Genomic DNA, 27,943 nt, shown 5'->3' with positions numbered 1-27,943 from the left:
ATATTAAAAAGAAATAAAATAAAGATGGGACTAGATAAGACGAGGGTTGGGCTTAATTGTGTTGGGGAGGATGAGCGGTTCCCAAAGAGACCAAGCAGAGGGGGTGATGCGTTTGGTGGGGTTACTAGACAGGGTTCCCATAGTGGCCCAGATCCCACAAAGAAGGACACTCTGAAGCCGCAAGCAGGGAGTGCCTGTTGCAGCACTGCAGGACATCCCCATGACTCCTGGACCAGGGACCCAGGAGGCTGCCCCAACAAGGAGAGGCCAGGACACCAGCCCAGGGCCCCTGCAGCTAGGTGACCCAGCAAGCGTAGGAGGAAGGAAATAAACCAGGGAGCCTAGGGCATGGATCCCTGCCAGGAGTCCGGGGAGGAGACACCAGGGGAGGCAGTGGAGCCCGGGCTGCCCCAGAGCTGATGGCAGGAGCACCTCCTGGGACAGTGCCTTTTAGGGGGTGAGATGGACAGGTCTGTGAGAGCCGTGGCTGCTTTGTCTCCCCCAGGACACGGGCTTCAAGCCTCAGCAAAACCAGGCGGAAGGTGCGAGGAGAACAATGGCCCAAAGCCCAGAAGAGTTGAAGGAGGCGTGTGGGCAGGCATTGGGGGCTTCAGCACATGAGATGGAGGTGGGGACCTGGCAATAGGAGAGATGTCACACCCTGGTCACAGTCTCCAGCCTCTAACTTTGGCCGCTGACCCGAGCTCTCGGGGACAGCAGAGTCCAGGAGGCGGCAGCAGCAACCTCCCCCAGGGGCAGGTGGATGGCAGCAAGTGTAGGTGTGAGTCGCCCCAGCATTCAAAAAGTATAAATTATGCCTTCTCAGGAAAAGGTCAAGATTTAGTTTTGTATAGCACCAAAAATAGTCCCTGGAAGAGAAGAGCTTGTGTGATTATTTGAGGAGAAAAAGTTAATAAAACCATTTTTCCTTTAAGGGCAGATTTGATATTGAGTTAGCATTCTTGCTCATTACTCTGGAAATCTGATGAAAGTGGCCTTTCTTCTGTGTTACTAAGCCAAGCCTGGGTTTAGGGCTTAAAATGACCTGTGACTGGTCCTTTACATGTAGACTGGGATCTAGGCACTATTCTTGGGTCTTCCTTCAATGTGGTGATTCTTGTAACTCGGCTTGTCCCTCTAGGGGTCCCTAAAAGTTATGATTCTGGAGTGGTTGGGATACTGACTCCCATTGATCTGGTGTTGCCAAGCCAGGATAGATCCTGCACCCGCAGCTAAGCTTGAGATGGGTAGTAGTGAACTCAGTGGACTGCTGTGTAGACCACTGCTGCCCTGTCATTTGTCCTTCTACCTAAATTGGATGCCACTGTGGCTCTGGTTGTCCTGTGAGTCTAAATGCCTAGTTAAGCAGAGCTCCAGGTTGGTGTCGTACTGTAGCCATTATAACATGAGCTTTGATAAGGCTCATGGTACGTGTTTTGCTAACTGTTATATCCCCACTACCCAGCACCATGTATGGCTTGTGGTACAAGCTCAATCTATACTTGTTGAAAAGAATTGGCCTTGAACATCAAAAGGTAGAGAATAAGCTAATTACCCTTTATGAAGCTTTCATAAATGTGATTTAAATCAGGATATTCCTGCCGGTTGACCTCGCTGAACAAAGCTTCCAGAAGCGACAAGTCAAATGTCTTCTCCAGCTCACTGAGAACATTGTAAACCACTCTCGATACAGGGACCAGGTTTCTACAAGAATCTTGACAGTCCTAAAAAATATTGAATGGAAAAAATATAAATACAGACTTCCACGTTACAGAAGAGCCCTAGAAAGAGATTTTATAGTTAATGTATTCCAATTTCCATACATACTTATCTTTTCACATAAAGGTTTAGAATTTCTGTGTATTTGTATGGCTACTAAGTGAAACAGTAAATCCTTTCTCCTTAGAAATCCCCATTTGTGAATCTGATCTCCTCACCCTCATTTATATTAGATGTAAGAAGGAGCAATTCCGAAGAATAAAATGGGTTCAAAGTTAATGGATTTGTAGGCTTCTAAGAACTTGGTCAAATGTTTTAGGAATAGACTTGGCAGGTGATGAGCAGCTATTCTGTTGACTGGACAACTCCTGCCCCTTCACCGAGACTGACTTGGCCTGGAAGGGCTCAAGGAAGGCAGGTGACAGTTTCCCCTTTTGTGAACTTGACCACAGGGAAAGCATATTTGTAGGGCAAGGAGAAGATTTGCATCTCTGTAGCTCCAACAACACCTATTGCTAAAATTAACCAAAATTCCAAGACTCCAGAAATAGCATAAATAAAATAAGTAAATAAGTAAATAAATGGGAAAAAAAAGAACCCCCCCCCCACACCAAAAACCACTGGAGAAAGAATAGCAAGCATATACTCCCAAATTTGTCCTAACAGGACATCAATTCCCTGTGGGTTTTAATGTTCTCAGATCTAACTATTTAAATTGAAGTTCATTGAAAAGAAATGCTGTGTCAATTATTATTTCATTAAATCATCTCATTTAAATTATTCATCAATTCATTAAAATTCTTTTAATTCTTAGTTTATGCTCTACTGTGTGCATTTCTACAAGGAATTAAACATCTGTGGAGCACACCTGCTTCAGATGCAACCTGTCTCCAGTGCTAGTCACCTTGACACCAGTGGTCACCATGAGCACCATCCCTTCAGTTAGAAGCAGGACTGTCTCCAGTGATGCCTGTTTCTACTCTCCCTCTCCTTTTTTACCTTATCACAATACTTGAACAATTGTAAAAATACTTGAAAAGGTCTTCTTCTCATAGGACACTCCTCAGTTAGGTACTTGTGCCCTTACTTCTGTGTTCAGGTTATCGAAGCATAACTTAGTATGGGGCTAGTTTACCAGACTGTGACATAATAAACCTCACTTACTTCATACATTCTATTGGTGATGAGTTCACGGTCACGAAGACCCTCAAGGAAAGGAAATGTTTTTTTTATTGCAGTTGAAATCTCCACTTTATGTCTTTTGAAGTGCCTGAATGCAGGCTCTAAGTTAAGCCTGTTGTCTGTGTTCTGATTTGCTGTGGCTGTCCTAGGGAGGAAGAATACCATGTGAAAACAGTCATCAATATTCCAAGACGCTTGTGGAGGCTGTAACATTTTATATATAAAGGATAGGTTGTGAAGAACCAACATATATAAAATAAGTGGTTTCAGTAGAGACCAGAATAAATGGAATTGAGACAACAAACAATGATATAATAGAAGAAAGTGAGGAGGTTAAGAAAGACTGAAGCACAAGACTGAAAAAGTCCATTCCAGTCTGTCCCAATCAAAACCATTGTAAAGATATCTCCCCTTATCTGGTATATTTTTTAATTAAAAAAATTTAAAATTTGTACAAAATCAAGTGGAATAAACAGAGGAATGAAAACAATAGAATAAAAAAATCTAACCTTGAAAAATGTTTCTTAATTAATAACTAAGAGAAAATAAAACAAGATGTCCCCTCCTCTGATCTATAACTGTTAAGAGAAATACCATCTTGTATTATAAAACTAGTTCATAAATGATAAGATGTGGTTAAGAATGATATGATATGGATAAACTGAGAAATTCACAAGACTATCAGTCGTTTCTTCTGGGACTTCTACTTTGTGTTAATATAAATCTTTCTGTGTTATTGTTTTATATAGTGAATCTTTCTAGACATCTGAATTTCAGAAATTGCTGCTATTTTCTGTGATAGTAATTTTAAACCTGAGCCTTTAATTCTGGTTCTTAGGTGATTATTTTATTGCTCTGATAATGTTTTAATCAACATTTTGTATTCATAAAAGTTATGAAGACATTAGGATTCTTTGTCAAACCAGAAGAAAATTATTGTCACTTACCAGTACCCAAAACCATCAAAGAAATGTCACATTATTTTGTTGAATTCTGCATAAAGAAGTTTCTGATTAAAGACTGCAGATTGAAGAGAATCATTTGTCTTCTCTTTTATTATCTCCCCTCCCCCCACTAAAATGCTAATGAAGGGATTGGATTCACAATGACAAGGAGAATGGCAGGTGGCAATGAGCAGATGAGAGATTACGACGGAAATCTATAAGACAAAAACTGGTCAGAGGATCACTAATTACTATTGTAGGTGTAGGATGCCCCCAGAGGTCAGAGAAGCAACCAGTGTGCCCTGCAGCACCTGGAGAAGCAGTGGCGATCACAAGGGGGACATGGTGCTGAAAACTGTTGTGTTGTTTGAAAAATGAAGAACAGAACAACACACCCTCCACCCCTCAACTTGCATCCTGACCACTTGTGCCCAGGCAGCCTCTCAGATGGAAACATTGCTGTCCTTTCTGTCACCATATGTTAATTTTGCCTGTTCCTGGATTCCACATACATGAAAATAATACAACACATGTGCTTTGTGTCTGACTTCTTTTGCTCATCATCCATGTTGTTGAATGAACAGAAATTTGTTCTTTTTTATTGTTGAAGGTATTCCATTGTGTGGACCTACCACTATCCATTTATTCATTTTCCTGTTTATGGACACTTGGGTGGATTCTAGTTTGGGACTAGTTTGAATAAAGCTGTTGTTCTTGTACAAGATTTTTAGTGGCAAGATGTTTTAATTTCTCTTGTGTAAATAACTAGGAGTGGAATTGTTGGGTCATTGTGTAGGAATATGTTTAATGGTTTTAGAACCTGTCAAACTGTATTTCAAAGTCTATGTTTGACCCATTTTAGTCTATAATGTATAATGTGATATCCCATATAGTTTTAATTTGTATTTCTTTAATGACTGATAATATTGAGCACACTTCTGTATGCTTATTGGCAATTCATAATCTCCTTTTGTGAAGTGTCTTTCCAAGTCTTTGGCCCATTTATATTATTAGATTGTCATTTATTAATTATTGATGTGTAGGAGTTTGTATATATTATGGAAAGAAATGTTTTGTTTAATATACGTATTATGAACATTTTTTCCCATTCTGTGGTTTGCCTTTCATTTTCTTAACCATGTCTTTTGACGAGGAGAAATGTTTAACTTTGATGAAGCTAAAGCTATCATTTTTTTCTTCTGTGGCTAATAACTTCAGTGTACTACTTAAGAAATCTTTGCCTTCCCCAAGTTAATGAAAATATTCAAAAAGTAATTTACAGTATAAGCATGGGTCTATTTCTGGATTTTCTATGCTATACTATTTATCTGTTTGTCTATCCTTGTGCCAATAGTATATTGATTTGAATACTACAACTTATAGTAAATTTTGAAGTCAATTAGGAAAATATGTCTTGGGTTTTCTAGGTCTTTTGTTTTTCCACAAACATCCACTTTGAGTGTTTTCCTAAAATTTTCTTTATTTCCTTTATGCATATGTCAATATGTATATTTAAGGTTTAAAAATACAATTTATACGTGCTCCAAAATTTTTATGCAATCGTTATTTTCCTTTCCACATCACTGTGCCCACTCCTCCTGCATAATCCATTTTAATAACCTTGCATGTATTCTTTCCTAAGTTCTCCATAAGCATATAAATCCATCTACCTATTTCTATAACCTACCCATATCTTTCAGGGGTTTTATTCATCATATTATATTAAAATATTATATAATTTTCTTTGAATTACAAATTGTCTTCTGCATCAAATTTGTCTTCACATTAATACCTTGCAAAATATTCTCTAAGTCATCTAGTGTGGTTCTAGCTTGTTTATTTATTTATTTTGTCAGTGTATAATATTGAACAGCACACACCCACTCTTAGGAAAATACAATATGATGGATTTTGGAAAAACAGGGAAGTAATCCAGTAATGAGGAAGGTGTGAAAATTAGAAACCAGTGGATCCAGTTATGGATCCAAGTTGGCAGTCCAGTTATAGATGGAGAACATGAACATCTCAGATTGGAACAGGTGATGATTAGAGCATATAAATAAGTGCAATGAATGACAACAATGTCATAAGGGAAGGGAGGAGGGAATTGGGAATACTCTGCTATAAGGTACCTGTGCTACAGGGGAAGTGGTATAAACGTGTATTGCAATCTCTAGACAACCAACAAAAACATTTAAAAAGAAGTATAATTGATATGTTAATAGAAGACTAAGATGGACTCATATAAAATGCTAAATTAAAGCTAGAGAAGGCAGAAAAAGAGGGGGGAAAAAGAGACAAAGAACAAATACAATGAATAAAGAACAGTTACAAACATGGTAATATAATCCAGTATATCAATAATTACTTTCAGTGTGAATGGCCTGAATACTCCAATTAAAAACAGAGATTGTCAAAGTGGCTGAGAAAACAAGACCCAATCTTATATTGTCAATAAGAAAAAAACAAATATGAAGATGCAGGTTAAGAATGGAGAAGGAGATACCGTGTCAACACTAATCAAAAGAAAGATAGAGTAACTATATTATTTCCAGAGAAAAAAGACTCAGGACAAGAAAAAATATTAATTAAGAGAAAGAGAGCATTACATATGATAAAGGGGTCACTTTTCCAAGAAGACATAACAATCCTTAATGTGGTATTTACACACGATAAACACACAGCAACAAATTGTGTAAGGGAAAAATTGATAGGACAGTAACAGAAATAGACAAATCCACTATTCCAGTTGCATACATGAACAGCCCTCTTTTAGTCATTTATAGATCAAGCAGGTAGAGAAGCCATAAGAATATAGTTGACCTGAACATCACTACCTATCAACTTGATCTGTTTGACATTTTTAGAATACTCCATCCGACCACAGCAGAATACACATACTCCTCAAGAACACATGGAATAATCACCCTTACCAAGATAGAATACACTCTGGGCCATAAAACACATCTTAAATTTAAAAGAATAGAAATCATAAAAAATATGTTCTCAGAAAAAAGGAGTTAAACTACAAATAAATAACAGAAAGGGGTGGGAAATTCTCCCAAATACTTGGGGATTTAAAAATACACTCTTAAATAACACGTGGGTGAAGAAAAAGTCTTAAGAGAAATTTTAAAATACTTTGAACTGAACAAAAATAAACTAAACTACAACTTATCAAAATTTGTGGGATGCTGAAAAAGCAGTGACTACAAAGAAATGAATTCCATTGAATATATATATTATTATGTATATATTAGAAAAGAAGAAAGACGTAAAATCAATAATATAAGTTTCTCCCATTGGAAACTGGAAAGAAAGAGCAACTTAAGCTTAAAGCAGTAGAAGAAATGAAATAAAAGAGCAAAAAGCAATGAAAGAGAAAATTCCACAAAACCTAAAACTTGTTCTTGGAAAAGATCAATAGAATTGATAAACTTCTACCCAGACTAACTAAAGAAAAAAAGAGAAAGAAGTCACAAATTACCAATATCAGAAGTGAAATTCGGATCATCACAACTGATTTTATGAACATTAAAACGATAACAAAGGAATACTATGAACAAATCTGTTCCCCAAAATTTGATAACTTAAATAAAATTGACCAAATCCTCGAGAGATACAAACTATCAAAACTCACACAAGGAGAAATGGACAGTTTGAATAGGCCTATATTCATTACAAAATTGAATTAGTAATTAATAACTTTGAAAAAAGTAAGCACTAGGCCCAGGGGATTCCACTGGTTAATCCTACCAAACATTTAAGGAAGAAATGATACCCATTCTCCACATTCTTGTCCAGAAAATAGAAGCAGAGAGAACACTTCTTAGTTCCTTCTATGAGCCCAGCACTACTGAAATACCCAAAGCTGGTAAAGACAGACTACAGATCAATATCTCTCATGAATATAGATGTAAAAATCTTCAAGAAGATATTAGTAAATTGCATCCAAAAGTGTAAAAAAATATGTAGCATGACCAAGTGTAACTTATTCCAGATATGCAAGCCTGGTTCAATATTTGAAATCAATCAGTGTAATCCACCATATCAACAAGTAAAAGAAAAAAATTTGGATGATCATATCAATTGATATGGAAAAGTCATTTAACAAATTCCATCACTTTTTCATGTAAAAACCCCTAGAAAACTAGAAATAGAGAGGAACATCTTCAAAATGAGAAAGAATATCTATTAAAACATCTATAGCTAGTATCATACTTACTGTTGAAAACCTGCACACTTTCCTCTTAGGATGAGAAACAAGGCAAAGATGTCCTCTTTCACTATTCCTATTCAACACTGTACTAGAAGGCACAGCTAGTCCAAAAAAAGGAGAAAAGGAAATTTAATGTACAGAGTTTGGGAAGGAATAAAACTATCTTTGTTTGCAGATAACATGACTGTTTATATGTAGAAAATCCCAAAGAATTCACATGCACACAAAACCTGGAACTAATAGTTAAGTATAGAGAGGTTGCTGGACACTAGGTTAACATACAAAGATCAATTGCTTTTGTATATACCAGCACTGAAAACTCGGAATTTGAAATGCAATAAGACAATAACATTTACAATAGCACCAAAAATATTAAATACTTAGGTATGAATCTAACAAAATATATACAGAATCTATATGCAGAAAATTACTCTAGAAAGAGAAGAATTTTATTTTGCAAAATAATATAATAGTAACTACTTTGATGTAAAATTTCAAATTATATAAACAGTGTTGAGCTTAGTGGTAAAGGAAAATTCTTATTAAATTATTTCTTTTAAACATGAAATTCGAACAATATGGTTTCAAATTCACCACCAAAAAATACAGAAAAATAGATTAAAAATTATTTTGAAAAGTTGAAAATAACCACTGGTTGAGTGAAATCAGACTCTAATAAAACCTTATGAAAGACTAAAAAATAATATAAAAAGGAAATATAGCTTGCATTTTTAGAGAGTAAAAAATCAAGGAAACTAATAGGAATTTAGTAACTAACAGAAAAAAAACAAGTATGAAAAATACATTATTAAAAACACTAAATGTAAATGAAAAAATAATGGTATTGAAAGGCACAGGATTAAAAATAGAATCCAATAAGAGACACAAGAAAGACAAAGTGACAAAAAATTTGTTAAAATCAAAGATAGGCAAGTTATGGTATTCAGATATAAACAAAATAAAAAATAAGGGTATTTATATTCATCTCAAAGCAAAATTCAAAGAACAAATAATGGGGCAAATGTTTTATGAATATTGAGAAACAATTCACCTCTAGTGTTTGACTCTTCACGTATTCAAAGAATGATCAAAATATACAGGCTCTGGATAAATTAGCAAGAAAGATTTATTATTTAATCTTGTGACCTAAAAACACAGAAAATTTTCTCTCAATGTCCTTTAAATGCATATCAATACAGATCATAATCTTGACCATAAATGAAGTCTCAATAAGTTAGAATCAGTAGATGCTAAATAGGCTGCACGTTAAAGAAATAAACCACACAGAGTTTTATAAAACAAAACAAGTACTAAGATAAAAACCACAAGCCTCAAGGGTCAGTAAGTGGCGAGAGCACCGGAATCACAACTAGCTGCTGAACAATCATCAACAGGAAGACACTGGAACTCACCAAAAAAGATACCCCACATCCAAAGACAAAGGAGAAGCCACAATGAGACGGTAGGTGGGGTGCAATCACAGTAAAATCAAATCCCATAACTGCTGGGTGGGTGACTCACAGACTGGAGAACAATTATACCACAGAAGTCCACCCACTGGACTGAAGGTTCTGAGACCCACGTCAGGCTTCCCAACCTGGGGGTCTGGCAACGGGAGGAGGAATTCCTAGAGAATCAGACTTTGAAGCCTAGCGGGATTTGATTACAGGACTTTGACAGGACTGGGGGGAACAGAGACTCCACTCTTGGAGGACACACACAATGTAGCGTGTGCATCAGGACCCAGGGGAAGGAGCAGTGACCCCATAGAAGACTGAATCAGACCTACCTGCTAGTGTTGGAGGGTCTCTTGCAGAGGTGGGGGGTGGCTGTGTCTCATCGCGAAGACAAGGACACTGACAGGAGAAGTTCTGGGAAGTACTCCTTGGCGTGAGCCCTCCCAGAGTCCACCATTAGCCCCACCAAAGAGCTCCTGTAGGCTCCAGTGTTGAGTCGCCTCAGGCCAAACAACCAACAGGGAGGGAACCCAGCCCCACCCATCAGCAGAAAAGCAGATTAAAGTTTTACTGAGCTCTGTCCAGCAGAGCAACAGCTAGCTCTACCCACCACCAGTCCCTCCTATCAGGAAACTTGCACAAACCTCTTAGACAGCCTCATCCACCAGAGGGCAGACAGCAGAAGCAAAAAGAACAACCCTGCAGCCTGTGGAACAACAACCACATTCACAGAAAGATAGACAAGATGAAAAGGCAGAGGGCTATGTACCAGATGAAGGAACAAGATAAAACCCCAGAAAAACAACTAAACGAAGTGGAGAGAGGCAACCTTCCAGAAAAAGAATTCAGAGTAATGATAGTGAAGATGATCCAGGACATAGGAAAAAGAATGGAGGCAAAGATCAAGAAGATGCAAGAAATGTTTAACAAAGACCTAGAAGAATTAAAGAACAAACAAACAGAGATGAACAACACAATAACTGAAATGAAAAATACACTAGAAGGAATCCATAGCAAAATAACTGAGGCAGAAGAACAGATAAGTAACCTGGAAGACAGAATGGTGGAATTCACTGCTGTGGAACAGAATAAAGAAAAAAGAATGAAAAGAAATGAAGACAGCCTAAGAGACCTCTGGGACAACATTAAACGCAACAACATTCGCATTATAGGGGTCCCAGAAGGCGAAGAGAGAGAGAAAGGACCAGAGAAAATATTTGAAGAGATTATAGTCGAAAACTTCCTTAACATGGGAAAGGAAATAGCCACCCACGTCCAGGAAGCACAGAGAGTCCCATACAGGATAACCCAAGGAGAAACATGCTGAGACACATAGTAAGCAAATTCACAAAAATTAAAGACAAAGAAAAAGAGGGAGAGGACTCAAATCAATAAAATTAGAAATGAAAAAGGAGAAGTTACAACAGACACTACAGAAATACAAAGCATCCTAAGAGACTATTACAAGCAACTCTATGCCAATAAAATGGACAACCTGGAAGAAACGGACAAATTCTTAGAAAAGTATAACCTTCCAAGACTGAACCAGGAAGAAATAGAAAATATGAACAGACCAATCACAAGTAATGAAATTGAAACTGTGATTACAAATCTTCCAACACAAAAACCCCAGGACCAGATGGCTTCACAGGTGAATTCTATCAAACATTTATAGAAGAGTGCACACCCATCCTTGTCAAACTCTTCCAAAAAATTGCAGAGGAAGGAATACTCCCAAACTCATTCTATGAGGCCACCATCACCCTGATAACTAAACCAGACAAAGATACTACAAAAAAAGAAAATTACAGACCAATATCACTGATGAATGTGGATGCACAAATCCTCAACAAAATACTAGCAAACAGAATCCAGCAACACATTAAAAGGATCAAACACCATGATCAAGTGGGATTTATCCCGGGGATGCAAGGATTCTTCAGTATACGCAAATCAATCAATGTGATATACCATGATAACAAATTGAAGAATAAAAACCATATGATCCTCTCAATAGATGCAGAAAAAGCTTTTGACAAAATTCAACACCCATTTATGATAAAAACTCTCCAGAAAGTGGGCATAGAGGGAACCTACCTCAACATAATAAAGGCCATATATGACAAACCCACAGCAAATATCATTCTCAATGGTGAAAAGCTGAAAGCATTTCCTCTAAGATCAGGAACAAGACAAGGATGTCCACTCTCACCACTATTATTCAACATAGTTTTGGAAGTCCTAACCACGGCAATCAGAGAAGAAAAAGAAATAAAAGGAATACAAATTGGAAAAGAAGAAGTAAAACTGTCACTGTTTGCAGATGACATGATACTATACATAGAGAATCCTAAAAATGCCACCAGAAAACTATTAGAGCTAATCAATGAATTTGGTAAAGTTGCAGGATACAAAATTAAGGCACAGAAATCTCCTGCATTCCTGTACACTAATGATGAAAAATCTGAAAGAGAAATTAAGGAAACACTCCCATTTACCATTGCGACAAAAAGAATAAAATACCTAGGAATAAACCTACCTAGGGAGACAAAAGACCTGTATGCAGAAAACTATAAGATAATGATGAAAGAAATTAAAGATGATACAAACAGATGGAGAGATATACCATGTTCTTGGATTGGAAGAATCAATATTGTGAAAATGACTATACTATCCAAAGCAATCTGCACATTCAGTGAAATCCCTATCAAATTATGAATGGCATTTTTTTCAGAACTAGAACAAAGGATCTTAAAATTTGTATGGAGACACAAAAGACCCTGAATAGCCAAAGCAGTCTTGAGGGAAAAAAAATGGAGCTGGAGGAATCAGACTCCCTGACTTCAGACTATACTACAAAGCTACAGTAATCAAGACAGTATGGTACTGGCACAAAAACAGAAATATAGGGCAATGGAATAGGATAGAAAGCCCAGAGATAAACCCACGCACCTATGGTCAACTAATCTATGACAAAGGAGGCAAGGGTATACCATGGAGAAAAGACAGTCTCTTCAATAAGTGATGCTGGGAAAACTGGAAAACTACATGTAGAAGAATGAAGTTAGAACACTGCCTAACACCATACACAAAAATAAACTCAAAATGGATTAGAGAACTTAATGTACGACTGGACACTATAAAACTTTTAGAGGAAAACATAGGAAGAACACTCTTAGACATAAATCACAGCATGATCTTTCTTGATCCACCTCTAGAGTAATGGAAATAAGAACAAAAATAAACAAATATGACCTAATGAAACTTAAAAGCTTTTGCAAAGCAAAGAAAACTACAAACAAGACGAAAAGACAACCCTCAGAGTGGGAAAAAGTATTTGCAAACGAATCAGTGGACAAAGGATTAATCTCCAAAATATATAAACAGCTCATGCAGCTTAATATTAAAAAAACAAACAACACAATCCAAAAATGGGCAGAAGACCTAAATAGACATTTCTCCAAAGAAAACACACAGATGGCCAAGAAGATGAAAAGCTGTTCAACATTACTAATTATTAGAGAAATGCAAGTCAAAACTACAATGAGGTATCACCTCCCACCAGTCAGAAGGGCCATCATCAAAAACTCTACAAACAATAAATGCTGGAGAGGGTGTGGAGAAAAGGAACCCTCTTGTACTGTTGGTGGGAATGTAAATTGATACAGCCACTATGGAGAACAGTATGGAGGTTCCTTAAAAAACTAAAAATAGAATTACCATATGACCCAGCAATCCCACTACTGGGCATAGACCCAGAGAAAACCGTAATTCAAAAAGAATAGCCAGGTCATGGAAGCAACATAAATGCCCATTGACAGACGAATGGATAAAGAAGAAGTGGTACATATATACAGTGGAATATTACTCAGCCATAAAAATGAACGAAATTGGGTTATTTGTAGAGATGTGGATGAATCTAGAGACTGTCATACAGAGTGAAGTAAGTCAGAAAGAGAAAAAAATATATCGTATATTAACGCATATATCTGGAACCTAGAAAAATGGTACAGATGAACTGGTTTGTAGGGCAGAAATAGAGACACAGATGTAGAGAACAAACGTATGGACACCAAGGGGGGAAAGTGGCAGGGTGGGGGTGGTGGTGTGATGAATTGGGAGGTTGGATTGACATGTATACACTAATATGTATAAAATGGATAACTAATTAGAACCTGCTGTATAAAAAAATAAATTAAATTTCAAAAATTGAAACAAAAATTACTATGCTTTCCTAATTGGTGGCACCTTATATATCTCTGTATATTTAGATCTTGTTTAATTTCCTTCAATAAGATTTTATAGTTTTTTTCTTCATATAGGTTCATACTTTTCAGACGTTTATAAATATATACATATTTGCTATTATGTTTGAAGTATTATTTTATTTCTTTTATGGTGTTCCAAATAAAATCTATAAATTTTATATGTCTATTTTGTATTCATGCAGATTGGAAAATTCTTTTTCTAGTTCTTACGGATTTAGTTAGGACGCTAGAGTTTCTATGTATATAAACGTAGGACGTATAATGTTGTATCTTATTTTAGTATTTATACCAATGACTTCATTTTCTTATCCTATTGCATTAGCCAAAACTTCTAAAAATATATATATAAAACAAAGATGGTTAATGGTAGGCATCTCTGCCTTTTTTTCTATTTAAATTATTTCATCATTTCAATGTTTACTGTAATATTTGTTATTTTTGGAGACTTCATATTGTGTTAAGCATTTGTATATTTCATATAGTTTTTTTTATATCTTTTTTTTAACATCTTTATTGGAGTATAATTGCTTTACAATGGTGTGTTAGTTTCTGCTGTATAACAAAGTGAATCAGCTATACGTATACATATATCCCCATATCCCCTCCCTCTTGTGTCTCCCTCCCACCCTCTCTATCCCACCTCTCTAGGTGGTCACAAAGCACCAAGCTGATCTCCCTGTGCTATGCGGCTGCTTCCCACTAGCTACCTATTTTACATTTGGTAGTGTATATATGTCAATGCCACTCTCTCACTTCGTCCCAGCTTACCCTTCCCCCTCCCCATGTCCTCAAGTCTATTCTCTATGTCTGCGTCTTTATAAAAATAGCTGTTAGGTCTTAAGAAATTCCCTTTTAGGATTATTTATGGGTATATTTATACACTTTTTCTCCTTTTGTTTATTGATGTAATAAATTATATAAAGAGATTTCCTACTGCTAAACCATCTTTACTCATTCTCATTTAGTATTGCATTTTCTTCCACTTTTTTTTTTAAATAGCCTCTAACCACAAAATCTCATCTTTGACCCAACACAGCATATTTTGGTTTTTGTTGTTTTCTTTTTTAGGAAGGCACGTTTGGTTTATTTTTTTTTTCGAATATTTGAATTTTATTTTATTTTTTTATACAGTAGCTTCTATTAGTTATCCATTTTCTACATATTAGTGTTTATATGTCAATCCCAATCTCCCAATTAATCACACCAGTACCCTTCCCCCACCACCACTTTCCCCACTTGGTGTCCATATGTTTGTTCTCTACATCTGTGTCTCAATTTCTGCCCTGCCAACCAGTTCATCTGCACCATTTTTCTAGCTTCCACATATATGCGTTAATATACGATATATTTTTTTCTCTTTCTGACTTACTTCACTCTGTATGACAGTCTCTAGATTGATCCATCCACATCTCTACAAATGCCCCAATTTCATTCCTTTTTATGGCTGAGTAATATTCCACTGTATATATGTACCACTTCTTCTTTATCCATTCGTCTGTCGATGGGCATTAAGGTTGCTTCTATGACCTGGCTATTGTAAATAGTGCTGCAATGAACATTGGGGTGCCTGTGTCTTTTTGAATTATGGTTTTCTCTGGGTATATGCCCAGTAGTGGGATAAGCATAGTAATTTTAAAATGTCAGTCCTTCTGAAATTATCATAAAAGTGTGGTACACTTGCAACTTGTAATCCCATTGGAAGTGGATAAAGTAGTATAAAAACATACATGACAGAATAAATATCTGAGTCAAGCCAAGAAAAAGCATACAAAGAAAAAGACCTGTACTTAGAAAACCGTAAGATACTGGTGAAAGAAATCAAAGATGACACAAACAGATGGAGAGATATACCATGTTCTTGGATTGGAAGAAGCAATATTGTCAACATGACTATACTACCCAAAGCAATCTACAGATTCTGGGCAATCCCTATCAAATTATCAATGGCTTTTTCACAGAATTAGAACAAAAAAATTTACAATTTGTATGGAAACACAAAATACCCCGAATAGTCAAAGCAATCTTGAGAAAGAAAAACGGAGCTGGTGGAATCAGGCTCCCTGACTTCCGACTATACTACAAAGTTACAGTAATCAAAACAGTATGGTACTGGCACAAAAACAGAAATACAGATCAATGGAACAGGATAGAAAGTCCAGAAATCAAGTCGTGCACCTATGGTCAATTAATCTATGGAAAGGAGGCAAGAATATACAATGGAGAAAAGACAGTGTCTTCAATAAATGGTGCTGGGAAAACTGGACAGCTACATGTAAAAGAATGAAATTAGAACATTCTTTAATACCATACAAGAAAATAAACTCAAAATGAATTAAGACCTAATTGTAAGACCTGATACTATAAAACTCTTAGAGGAAAACATAGGAAGAACACTGTCTGACATAAATCAGAGCTAGATCTTTTTCGATCCGTCTCCTAGAGTAATGCAAATAAAAACAAAAATAAACAAATGGGATCTAATTAAACTCCAAAGCTTTTGCACGGCAAAGGAAACAATAAACCAAATGAAAAAGCAGCCCACAGAATGGGAGAAAATATTTGCAAAGGGACCAACAAGGGATTAATCTCCAAAATATACAAACAGCTCATGCAGCTTAATATCAAAAACACAAGCAACCCAATCAAAAAATGGGCAGAATATCTAAACAAACATTTCTCCAAAAAAGACATACAGGTGGCCAAAAAGCACATAAAAGGTGCTCAACGTCATTAATTATTAGAGAAATGCAAATCAAAACTACAATGAGGTATCACCTCACACCAGTCAGAAGGACCATCATCAAAAACTCTACAAACAATAAATGCTGGAGAGGGTGTGGAGAAAAGGGAACCCTCTTGCACTGTTGGTGGGAATGTAAATTGATACAACCACTATGGAGGTTCCTTAAAAAACTAAAAATAAAACTACCATATGACCCAGCAATCCCACTCCTGGGCATTTATCCTGAGAAAACCATAATTCAAAAAGATACATGCACCCCAACGTTCACTGCAGCACTATTTACAATAGCCAGGACAGGGAAGCAACCTAAATGTCCATCAACAGAAAAATGGATAAAGAAGAAGTGGTACATATATACAATGGAATATTACTCAGCCATTAATAAGAATGAAATAATGCCATTTGCAGCAACATAGGTGGACCCAGAGATTATCATACTAAGTGAAGTAAATCAGACAGAGAAAGACAAATATGATATTGCTTATATGCAGAATCTAAAAAAATATGATACAAATGAACTTATTAACAAAACAGAAGCACACTCACAGACTTAGAAAACAAACTTATGGTTACCAAAGGGGCAAGGTGGAGGGAGGGATAAACTGGGAGTTTGGGATTGACATATACACACTCCGGTATTTAAAATAGATAACCAACAAGGATCTACTGTATAGCACAGGGAACTCTGCTAAATATTCTGTAATAAGCTAAATGGGAAAAGAATTTGAAGAAGAATAGATACATGTGTATGTATAACTGAATCACGTTGCTGTATACCTAAAACTAACATAACGTTGTAAATCAACTATACTCCAATATAAAATAAAAATTAAAAAAAATAAAATGACAAGCAAAAAAAGTCTGAATAATATTCCATTATAAGTGTATTCCACATATTCTTTTTTTTTTAAATTATTTATTTATTTATTTATTTATTTATTTATTTATATTTTATTTTATTTTTTTTGGCTGTGTTGGGTCTTCGTTTCTGTGCAAGGGCTTTCTCTAGTTGTGGCAAGCGGGGACCACTCTTCATCGCAGTGCGCGGGCCTCTCACTGTCGCAGCCTCTCTTGTTGCGGAGCACAAGCTCCAGACGCGCAGGCTCAGTAGTTGTGGCTCACAGGCCTAGTTGCTCTGCGGCATGTGGGATTTTCCCAGACCAGGGCTCGAACCCGTGTCCCCTTCATTGGCAGGCAGATTCTCAACCACTGCGCCACCAGGGAAGCCCCCCACGTATTCTTTATACATTCATCTGTCAACAAATATATGGGCTGTCTCCATATTTTGGAAATTGTGAATAATGCTGCAGTGAACATGGGGGTGCATATATCTCTTCCAGATCCTGATTTCTATTCTTAAAGATAAATACCCAGAAGTAGGATTGCTGGATCATATGGTAGTTCTATTTTTAATTTTTTTGGAACCTTCATATTGTTTTCTACAGTGGCTGCACAAGTCTATCAGTGTACAAGTGTTCCAATTTCTCCATATCTTTGTCAATACTTGTTATCTTTGGTTTTTTGATAATAGCCATCCAAACAAGTGTGAGGTGATATCTCATTGTGGTTTTGATCTGCATTTCTCTCATGATGAGTGATGTTGAGCATTTTTTCACATACCAGGTAGCAATTTGTATGTCTTCTTGGAAAAATGTCTATTCATGTCCTTTGCCCATGTTTTTAAAAAATTGGTTGTGTTTTTTGTTTGTTTGTTTTGCTATTAAGTTGTAGGAGATTTATGTATATTGGATATTAACCCCTTGTCAGATAGATGGTTTACAAATACTTTCTCCCGTTCCATAAGATGTCTTTTCATTCTGTTGATGTTTTCCTTTGCTCTGCAGAGCTTTTTAGTTTGATATACTCCCACTTGTTTATTTTGGGGTTTGTTGCCCGTGCTTTTGCTGTCAGATCCAAGAAATTATTGCCAAAAGCAATGCCAAGACTTCCCCCCTCACACACACAATGTTTTCTTCAAAGAGTTTTACAGTTTCAGAGATTTTTTTTAAAAACTATGTTTAAAATAGACCTTTTTTAAAGAGCAGTTTAGGTTCACAGCAAAATTGAGTAGAAAGTAGAGATTTCTCCTATGTCCTCTCCCCTAAACATGCCTAGTACACTCCATTACCAATGTTCCCCAACAGAGTGGTACATTTTTCACAATTATGAACCTACTTTGACACATCATCATCACTCAAAGGCCATAGATTACATTAGGATTCATTCTTGTACACTGTTGGCTTAGACAAATACATAATGCCATGTATCCACCATTATAGTATCATACAGAGTAGTTTCTCTGCTCTAAAAATGCTCTGTGCTCTGCCTATTTATCCCTGCCCCAAATCCCTGGCAACAACTGATCTTTTTACTGTCTCCATTGTTTTGCCTTTTCCAGACTGTCATATGGTTGGAATCATAGTATGTCACCTTTTCAGATTGTCTTCTTTTACTTAATAACATGCATTTCCTTTTGGCCTGAATAGTATTCCGTTGTCTAAATGTACCAGAGTTTATTTATCCATTCACTTTTTGGAGGACATTTTGGTTGCTTCCAAATTTTGGCAATTATTTATAGATTTTTAAAATTTAGATATAACTGGCATATAACATTACATTAGTTTCAGGGGTACATCATAACAATATGATATTTGTATATATTATGAAATAATCACCACAATAAGTCTACTTAACCTTCATCACCATACATAGTTACAAATTTTTTCTTGTGATGAAAACTTTAAGATATACTCTCTTAGTATTTTCAAATATGCAATACAGTATTATTAACAAGAACCCCCATGCTCTACATTACAATAGTTTCAGGTCTTACAGTTAAGTCTTTAATCAGTTTTGACTTGATTTTTGTATATGGTGTAAGACTGGGGTCCAGTTATGTTTCTTATTCCTTCGCTCTGTGAAATTGGCTACTGCTTATACATCCGCATCTCATCTTTTGAAATGTCTGCTTGACATCTGGTGTTTGATATCCTCCCTTCTGTTCTCTCGTCCTTGCTGCTTTCTGCCATGTAACTCTCTGACATGATTTAGTGTTAGAAGGAGCACTGATAAATGCAGATGTGTTCAATCTGCCGGGTTTAACCAAAAGCATAGAAAAATTTTCTAATGTGACCTGTCCTAGAATTCCTGAGATGATACTTATGTGGTAATATCACACTAATTTTTCATCCCCCCTTGGACTGGACTCACTAATATCTTTTTAAGGGATTTAATATTATGTGTTTATAAGCAACATTAACCTACAATTTTCATTTGTCTTGTGTTTATCTGGGTTTGATAGCAGAAATATAGTAATCTCATGATGATTTGGGGTGATTTGAATTTTCTTAACTTATCGGAATAATTTACTTAATACAAATATTCTCTGTTCCTTGAAGGATTGCTGGAAATTATTCATTAAACTGTTTGATGTCTAGGGGTGGGGGTGTCGGGGGGGTGGGGAGAGGGCGGGGTTAGGGTAGGTCTGGAAGGACATTGTACATTTCTTCTACTACTTTTAGTTCTATTTAGTTCTCAAGTTGACTCAGGTTTGATCATTCCTATTTTCCTAAAAAGTAACCATTTTTCCTAGATTGTCATATTTATTGGTAGGAAATTATACATGGATTTTTTTAATATAAAATTTTAATCTTTTCTTTCACTAGAGACATATCCCTTTCCTTATTTCTGGTGTTGTTCATTTATGTCTTCCCTTTTGTTCTCTTGATCAAATGTTCCATTTTGTTATTCTTGTCCAAGAACCACCTTTTGGTTCTCTTGGTTCCATTATTCTTATTTTTTTGTTTGATATTTAATTAAATACTGCTTTTAAAATTATATTTATATATTTTTCCCTTCCTTATTCTAGTCTTCAACGTTCTTGGGGGGATTATCTTGATTTCTTTTCCTAATACCTTGATTTAAAGTTAAATTTACTTTTCAACATTTCCTGTTTTCTAATAAATGGATTTTAGGCCATGAATGTTCACCTTTGTGCCCATTTGGGTATGTCTGTGGTTTTTGTATGCAATGTTTTCATTGGAGTTTATTTCTTAATCATTTGTAATTTCTATTTTGATTTTCTCTTTAAACTAAGGAGTGTTTGGAAGGAGCTTTGAAAACTTCTCAGTGGATGGATTAGGGAAGGTCTTCCTTTGTCCTGGTTATTTATTCTGATCTTATCATATATGATTAGAAAATGTGTTCTTTAAGATTTTTTCACTTAAGAGTCTATTGTTATTTCTTTTGCAGCCTAATGCATGTCATTTTTGAGGCTTCTTCATGTTTGAAAGGCAATATATTGTAGTGATTAATAGTGCCAGTGCCAGACAGGAGGAAGGATTGAAGGTGAGGGGATAGGTAGGAAGGTGGGGAGGATGTTTTGAACTCCAGCTCTGCCATTGCATAGCTGTGGAGATAGGGCAGCCTGAGTTCCCTACCTGTAGAATGATGTTGACAATAATGGTACCCATTTCATAGAAGGGTTATGAAGAGGAAATGTGTTAAACCAAGTATCAAGCACTTAAGAGTGTTAGTGGAGAGTGAACATCCAAAAATATCAGATATTTTTAAATTTGCTGAAACAAATTTTAACCGCTGCTTTTCACATCTATTTAATCCAAAGTGCTCATTATTTTATTCAAATCTTTTTAAAATTTAATTTTGGTTTACCAGATTTGCTAGCTTCTAACAGAGATCTGTTAATATTTTATACTCTAACTGTAGGATTTGAGGTTTTCCTGAACATCCATCAAACTTTCCCTTCAATATTCTAAGGATATTTTATTACAGATCATAACTTCTACCATTCAGTCTGGTAGAGTGTACATTTTATCAGTACGAAATAACCTGCATTCTTTGTAGTACATGTGAATCTAAATTTTATTTGTTTCTGAGGTTAGTTTTGCTACAGAGTGCTCTTTAACTTTGCAGTCATTTAATATGTCTCTTCCAATCCCTTTATTTTCAATCTCGTTGAGTTGTTTTATTTTTAAAAATAGCTGAATCTTGTTTCCTATCCAACATACATATTTCTATATTTTATGTCAGTTAATTACATTGACATTTATTTTGATCACTAGTGTGTTTGTATTTATTCTTGCTATCTTAATTATTACTTAGTATTTTCAAGGATTTCTTATTATTCTCCCACCCTCTTTCTCACCTGTTTTTTGATTGATCACATTTCCGTGGCTCCATAATTTTCCACCAATACATTGGAAGTAATGTCTACTCTTTTTTTCAGTTGAATTTTTAATAAACAAACTTAGGTGTATATTATTCTCTCAATGTCAGGAGTTATTTGGTATCTTTTCTCAAGCTAAAAACTGAAACTTGATATTATTTCTCTCCTCTCTCTTCCTATTCCCATCATAAACTTTCTGAATCTTTGTGGTCTGAAAATATCTTCATTTTACTTTCATACATGCATGAGTACTTGTGTATGTTTAGAATTAAGGTTCAAAATTATTTTTCACTTAAAAATTAGGACATTTTCCTTCATTGTCTTCCTGCGTTCAGTGTCGCAAATGAAAATTGCAACTTCCATCAGGTTTTCATTCCTTGTATGTCCATTGCTTTTACTTTCTGGAAACTTTATGATTTGTTTGTTATTTGTGATATTCTAGATTTTCACTAGAATGGTGAAATCCTAGGTATGGGATTTAAAAATTCATTCTCTGTAATGATGGGACTTTTAAATCTAAAGTTCTAGCTTCCATTCTGAGAATTGTTTTTCCCTCTTTTTATTTGATTTCCTCGTTCTCATTCTTTCTCTTCTTCTGGAATTCCATTGGCAGAATGTTGAAACATCAGATTATGCAGTATATCTTAATTTTTTCACATTTTCCATTTCTTCTAACTAACCTTACTTCAACTGAGTCTATTCAGCTAACACACTTACCTTTGTTTTTATAAAAAAAATTTTTTTTAATGAGGTAAAATTTATATACCATAAAATTTGGCTGTTTTAAATTTACAATTCAATGATTTTTAGTAAATGTATAGAATTCTGCAATCATGAACACAATCCAGATTTAGAACATTTTTATTACCCCAGAAAGTTTGCTCATGGCTATTTGCTGTGATTCCTGTTTCTATTCCCCAGCCCCAGGCAACCACTACTCTACTACCTGTCTCTGTATATTTCCTTTTTCTGGGCCTTTCATATAGATGAAAGCAAAGATTATATGGTCTTTTGCAACTAACTTTTTTTCACTGGGCATAATGTCTTGGGGGTTCATCCATGTTGCCTCATGTATTAGTATTTCATTCCTTTTTATTGCTGAATGGTATTACATTGGGTGGAATTATCACATTTTATTTATCCATTCACCAGTAATGGACATTTGGTTTGTTTCCACTTTTGGCTATTATGGAAAATGCTGCCATGAATATTTGCATACAAGTCTTTGTGTGGACATATGTTTTTATTTCTACATAGCTACCTAGGAGTGGAATTATTGGGTCATATGGTAACATTATTTTAGCTTTTTAAGAAACTGTTTTACAGTGCTTCCAAAGAACCATTTTACATTCCTACCACTAGGAATGTAAGGGTTCTAGTTTTTCCACTATCTTGCAAACCCTTTATGTCTTTGATTGTAGCCAATCCAGTGGGTATACATTGGTATTTTGTTTTGATTTTAATTTGCTTTTTTCCGTAATGGCTAATGATGTTGAGCATTTCACGTGTTTATTACCTTCCATATGACTCCATGGAGAAATATCTATTCAAACCATTGGCCCATCTTTTAATTGGACTGTTTGTCTAATTATTGAGTTGTAAGAATTCTTTACATATCCAGGTGCAGTTGTTCATTACGAACATGATTGGTTAATATTTTCTTCCAGACTGGGATTAGTCTTTTATTTTCTTAATGGTGTCTCTTGAAGTACAAAAGATTTAAGTTTTGTGAACTCTGATTTATCAACATATTATTTTATGAATCATGCTTTTTGTGTTCTAACTACCTTTTTGTCTAACCCAAAGTCACAAAGATTTTTCTTCCATATTTTCTTCTAAAAGTTTTATCATTTTCTAAATTTGGAGTTTGGGATTAACAGTTATACATTACTATATATAAAGTAGATAAACAAAAAGGACCTACTGTATAGCAAAGGGAACTATAATCAATATCTTGTTATAACCTATAATGGAAAAGAACCTGAAAAAGAATATATATGTATGTATATATATATATATATATATATATATATATATATATATATAACTGAATCACTTTGCTGTACATCTGAACCATTATAAATCAACTATACTTCAATAAAAAATGAAAATTAAAAAAAAAGTTTTATCATTTTCACTGTCACACACACCCAGCTACACAATTTGTGGGACCCAGGGAAAAAGAAATTAGTGGGACCCTTGTTTACAAACCATTAAGAATTTCAGAACAGTGAAAGCAGAGCAGTAAACCAAGCACAAGGCCTTGTGCATCTGAATAAGATGCATGGCCCTGAATCTGGCCCTGCTCTTACATTTTGGTCTTTGATCCATTTTGAATTGATTTTTGCAAATGGTGTGAGGTAAGGGTATAAATTAATCTTTTTGCATGTAGATATCCAAATGTTCTAGCACCATTTGTTGAAGAGACGATCTTTTCCTCCTTGAGTTGCCTTGGCACTTTTGTTGAAAATCAATTGACCCAAAACATCAGTGTTTATTTCTGCACTCTCAATTCTGTTCCATTGATTCTAAATCTATCTTTATGGCAGTGCTTTAACTGTCTTTATTAATGTAGCTTTATAATAAGTATTGAAATCAGGAACTGTAAGTCTTACAACTTTTTCCTTTTTAAGATCATTTTCACTATTCTGGGTCCTTTGCATTTCCACACAAATTTTAAGATCAGCTTCTCAATTTCTGTGAAAAGGCCTGCTGGGATTTTGATTTTGCATTGAATCTGCAGATCAATTTGGGAAGAATTGCCATCTTAAAAATATCGAGTCCTCCAATCCATGAACCATAATTTTCTATTTATTTCGATATTTAATTTTTCTTACAATGTTTTGCAGTTTTGACATATAAGTCTTATGTTACATTTGTTAAGTTTATTCCTAAATATTTTATTATTTTGCCTACTTTTATTTCTGTAAAACAACTTTTAAATTTCTAAGTTTCCTAGTTAATTGTTTTATAGAAGCAATATTATCTCATAAGCTGTGGGAGCATTGAATATACTTAGTCTGAAGTCTTGTTCTGTTGGCTCTATTATTTCTATTTCCTCTGATGTTACCAAGAAATGATTAAAAAGAAGGATCTGAAGGGACCTGGGTGTAACCCGGACACTCTTCACTAAGCCATTGTTAACAGCCTGGGGCGTAGCATTCCACGCCTTCGCATCATTTGTTCCAAAATTTACCACAAGTAAAATATTTTTATTACTTTGATTTGTACAAAAATAGGGGCATTATATATATATATATTTTTTTGTTTGTTTGTTTGTTTGTTTGTTTGTTTGGCTGCATTGGGTCTTCGTTGCTGCGCGCAGGCTTTCTCTAGTTGTGGCGAGCGGGGGCTACTCTTCATTGTGGTGTGCATGCTTCTCATTGTGGTGGCTTCTCTTGTTGCGGAGCACAGGCTCTAGGTGCACAGGCTTCAGTAGTTGTGGCACGTGGGCTCAGTAGTTGCAGTGTGTGGGCTCAGTAGTTTTGGCTCATGTGCTCTAGAGCACAGGACCAATAGTAGTGGCACACGGGCTTAGTTTCTCCCCGGCATGTGGGATCTTCCCAGACCAGGGATTGAACCTGTGTCCCCTGCATTGGCAGGTGGATTCTTAACCACTGTGCCACCAGGGAAGTCCTGGGTCATGATATATTAATCTGAACTTGTTTTTATTCATTAATAAAACTATGCCCTTCTATCCAAATTATTAGAAATAAATAGGTATGTAATACTCTAGCAATATGTATTTACCATAATTTATTCAACCATTCAGCTCAATGGACAATCAGATTGTTTTCAGATTTAGAGGTCAGTGTTATGTAGTCATTGTTCTATTTTGCCATCAAAAAACAATGCTTCAATAAAGACATTTGTACTTACGGCATCTAACCAATTTATTCGTGCTTTGTGTGCATCAAGTACTCAAGAAAAATCAAGGGACAAATTAACAAATTTCCTATGCTCTGGCATATGTATTTTGGGAGATGTCAATGATTGAGACAATAAACACTAAATAAAATAAATAAGTAATTAATTTAGTATGTTAGGGAGTGATAAGGACATCACAGACAATAAAAATAGAACCAGATTAGGAGGTTGGGAGTATGCAGGTTGGGTGGGGGGCTGGGCTGTGGCTGTGATTTTGAGTAGGTTGGTCAAAACAGCCCTCATTGAGAAGGTGACCTGGAGCAAGGATTTTAAGGAGATGGAAAGTTAGTTCACTAATAGGTATCTGGACAAAGAACATATCACACAGAGGTGAGAGCCAGCACCACTTTCCTAGAGCTGTAGTGTGCCTGGTGTAGTCAAGAAACAGCAAAGAGTAGTGTGGCCAGAGAGGAGTGAGGTAGAGGAGAGGAGAGAAGGGCTGGATCGTTTCAGGTCCTCTGAACACTCTTAAGGACTTGGCTTTTACTTTGGGGGAAATAGGGAGCCACTGAAAGTTCTGGAGCTTTTGTATATGCATATTGGTGTTTTTATTTTCACAGGATAGGTTCCAAAAGTAGGACTGACTGCTGGGTTAAGCTGTAGTGTATCTTAAAATTTAGTAGATATTGCCAGATCTTTCCTGAAAAGGCTCTAGCAATTCATGCTCAACCCAGCAATAAATGTCTGTTTCTCTGAATCTTCTCCCACACTGCAATGTCATTTATGAAGTTATGTTTGCCATTCTAAGAGGTGAGAAATGGTTTCTCACTACCATTTAATTTGTATGTATTCATATGTTTATTGCACATTTTTATTTTCTCTTCTCTAAGCTTTCTGTTCAAGTCAATTTTCTTTGGAGTTATTTGTCATATTTTATCAGTGGGCTGGGTCTGTGTATATCAGATATATTAAGCCTTTGTTATATGTGTTGAAAATATTTTTCTACATTGTCTTTTAATGTTTGTATTGCTTTTTTTACATTAAATCTATTAAATCTTCCTCTACCTACTTTTTTAAAATTAATTTTTATTGGAGTATAATTGATTTACAATGTTGTTAGTTTCTGCTGTGCAGCAAAGTGAATCAGTTATACATATACATATATCCACTCTTTTTTAGATTCTTTTCCCATATAGGTCATTACAGAGTATTGTTTTCTCCAGATATAGGCCCAAGAGTGGAATTGCTGGATCATATGGTAGTTCTATTTTTAGTTTTTAAAGGAACCTCTGTACTGTTCTCCCTAGTGGCTGTACCAATTTACATTCCTGCCAACAGTGCAGGAGGGTTCCCTTTTCTCCACACCTTCTCCAGCATTTATTGTTTGTAGAGTTTTTGATGATGGCCCTTCTGACTGGTGTGAGGTGATACCTCATTGTAGTTTTGATTTGCATTTCTCTAATAATTTGTGATGTTGAGCATCTTTTTATGTGCTTTTTGGCCATATGTATGTCTTCTTCGGAGAAATGTCTGTTTAGATCTTCCACCCACTTTTTGATTGGGTTGTTTATTTTTTTGATATTGAGCTGTATGAATTGCTTGTATATTTTGGAGATTAATCCTTTGTCAGTTGCTTCATTTGCAAAAATTTTCTCCCATTCTAAGGGCTGTCTTTTCATCTTGTTTATGGTTTCCTTTGTTGTGCAAAAGCTTTTAAGTTTAATTAGGTCCCATTTGTTTATTTTTGTTTTAATTTTCATTACTCTAGGAGGTGGGTCAAAAAAGATGTTGCTGTGATTTATGTCAAAGAGTGTTCAGCCTATGTTTTCCTCTAAGAGTTTTATAGTATCCTACCTCACATTTGGGTCTTTAATCCATTTTGAGTTTATTTTTGTGTATGGTGTTAGGGAGTGTTCTAATTTCATTCTTTTACATGTAACTGTCCAGTTTTCCCAGCACCACTTATTGAAGAGGCTGTCTTTTTTCCATTGTGTATTCTTGCCTCCTCTGTCATAGATTAGGTGACCATGGGTGCGTGTGTTTATTGCTGGGCTTTCTATCCTGTTCCATTGATCTATATTTCTGTTTTTGTGCCAGTATCATACTGTTTTGATGACTGTAGCTTTGTAGTATAGTCTGAAGTCAGGGAGCCTGATTCCTCCAGCTCTGTTTTTCTTTCTCAAGATTGCTTGCTATTCAGGGTCTTTTGTGTCTCCATACAAATTTAAAAATTTTTATTCTTGTTCCGTGAAAAATTCCATTGGTAATTTGATAAGGATTGCATTGACTCTATAGACTACCTCGGGTAGTACAGTCATTTTGACAATATTGATTCTTCCAGTCCAAGAACGTGGTATAT

General features: G+C 35.6%; 1 protein-coding gene across 29 annotated transcripts in view; it reads right to left on the bottom strand.

The window, feature by feature from the left end:
* The window catches only part of LOC309663074 (nuclear autoantigen Sp-100-like), a 104,562-nt gene that overhangs the window by 62,575 nt on the left and 14,044 nt on the right, over positions 1–27,943 (bottom strand). For 27 of the 29 annotated variants that reach the window (XR_014265098.1, XM_082466458.1, XM_082466453.1 and 24 more), the window contains exon 2: positions 1,556–1,724. Coding sequence is in view for 28 of the 29 variants with exons in the window: in XM_082466458.1 (XP_082322584.1) it covers positions 1,556–1,724 (169 nt within the window). In the remaining variant the exon portion in view is untranslated. Of the gene's footprint in view, positions 1–1,555; positions 1,725–2,883; positions 3,047–8,070; positions 8,166–27,943 lie in introns of all 29 variants that reach the window. The other 2 variants (XM_082466446.1, XM_082466460.1) reach the window with 2 other exon arrangements.

This window comes from Balaenoptera physalus (assembly GCF_965194825.1).
Source record: "Balaenoptera physalus genome assembly, chromosome: 6".
Taxonomy (NCBI): domain Eukaryota; kingdom Metazoa; phylum Chordata; class Mammalia; order Artiodactyla; family Balaenopteridae; genus Balaenoptera; species Balaenoptera physalus.
This window is presented reverse-complemented; position numbering and strand designations above follow the sequence as displayed.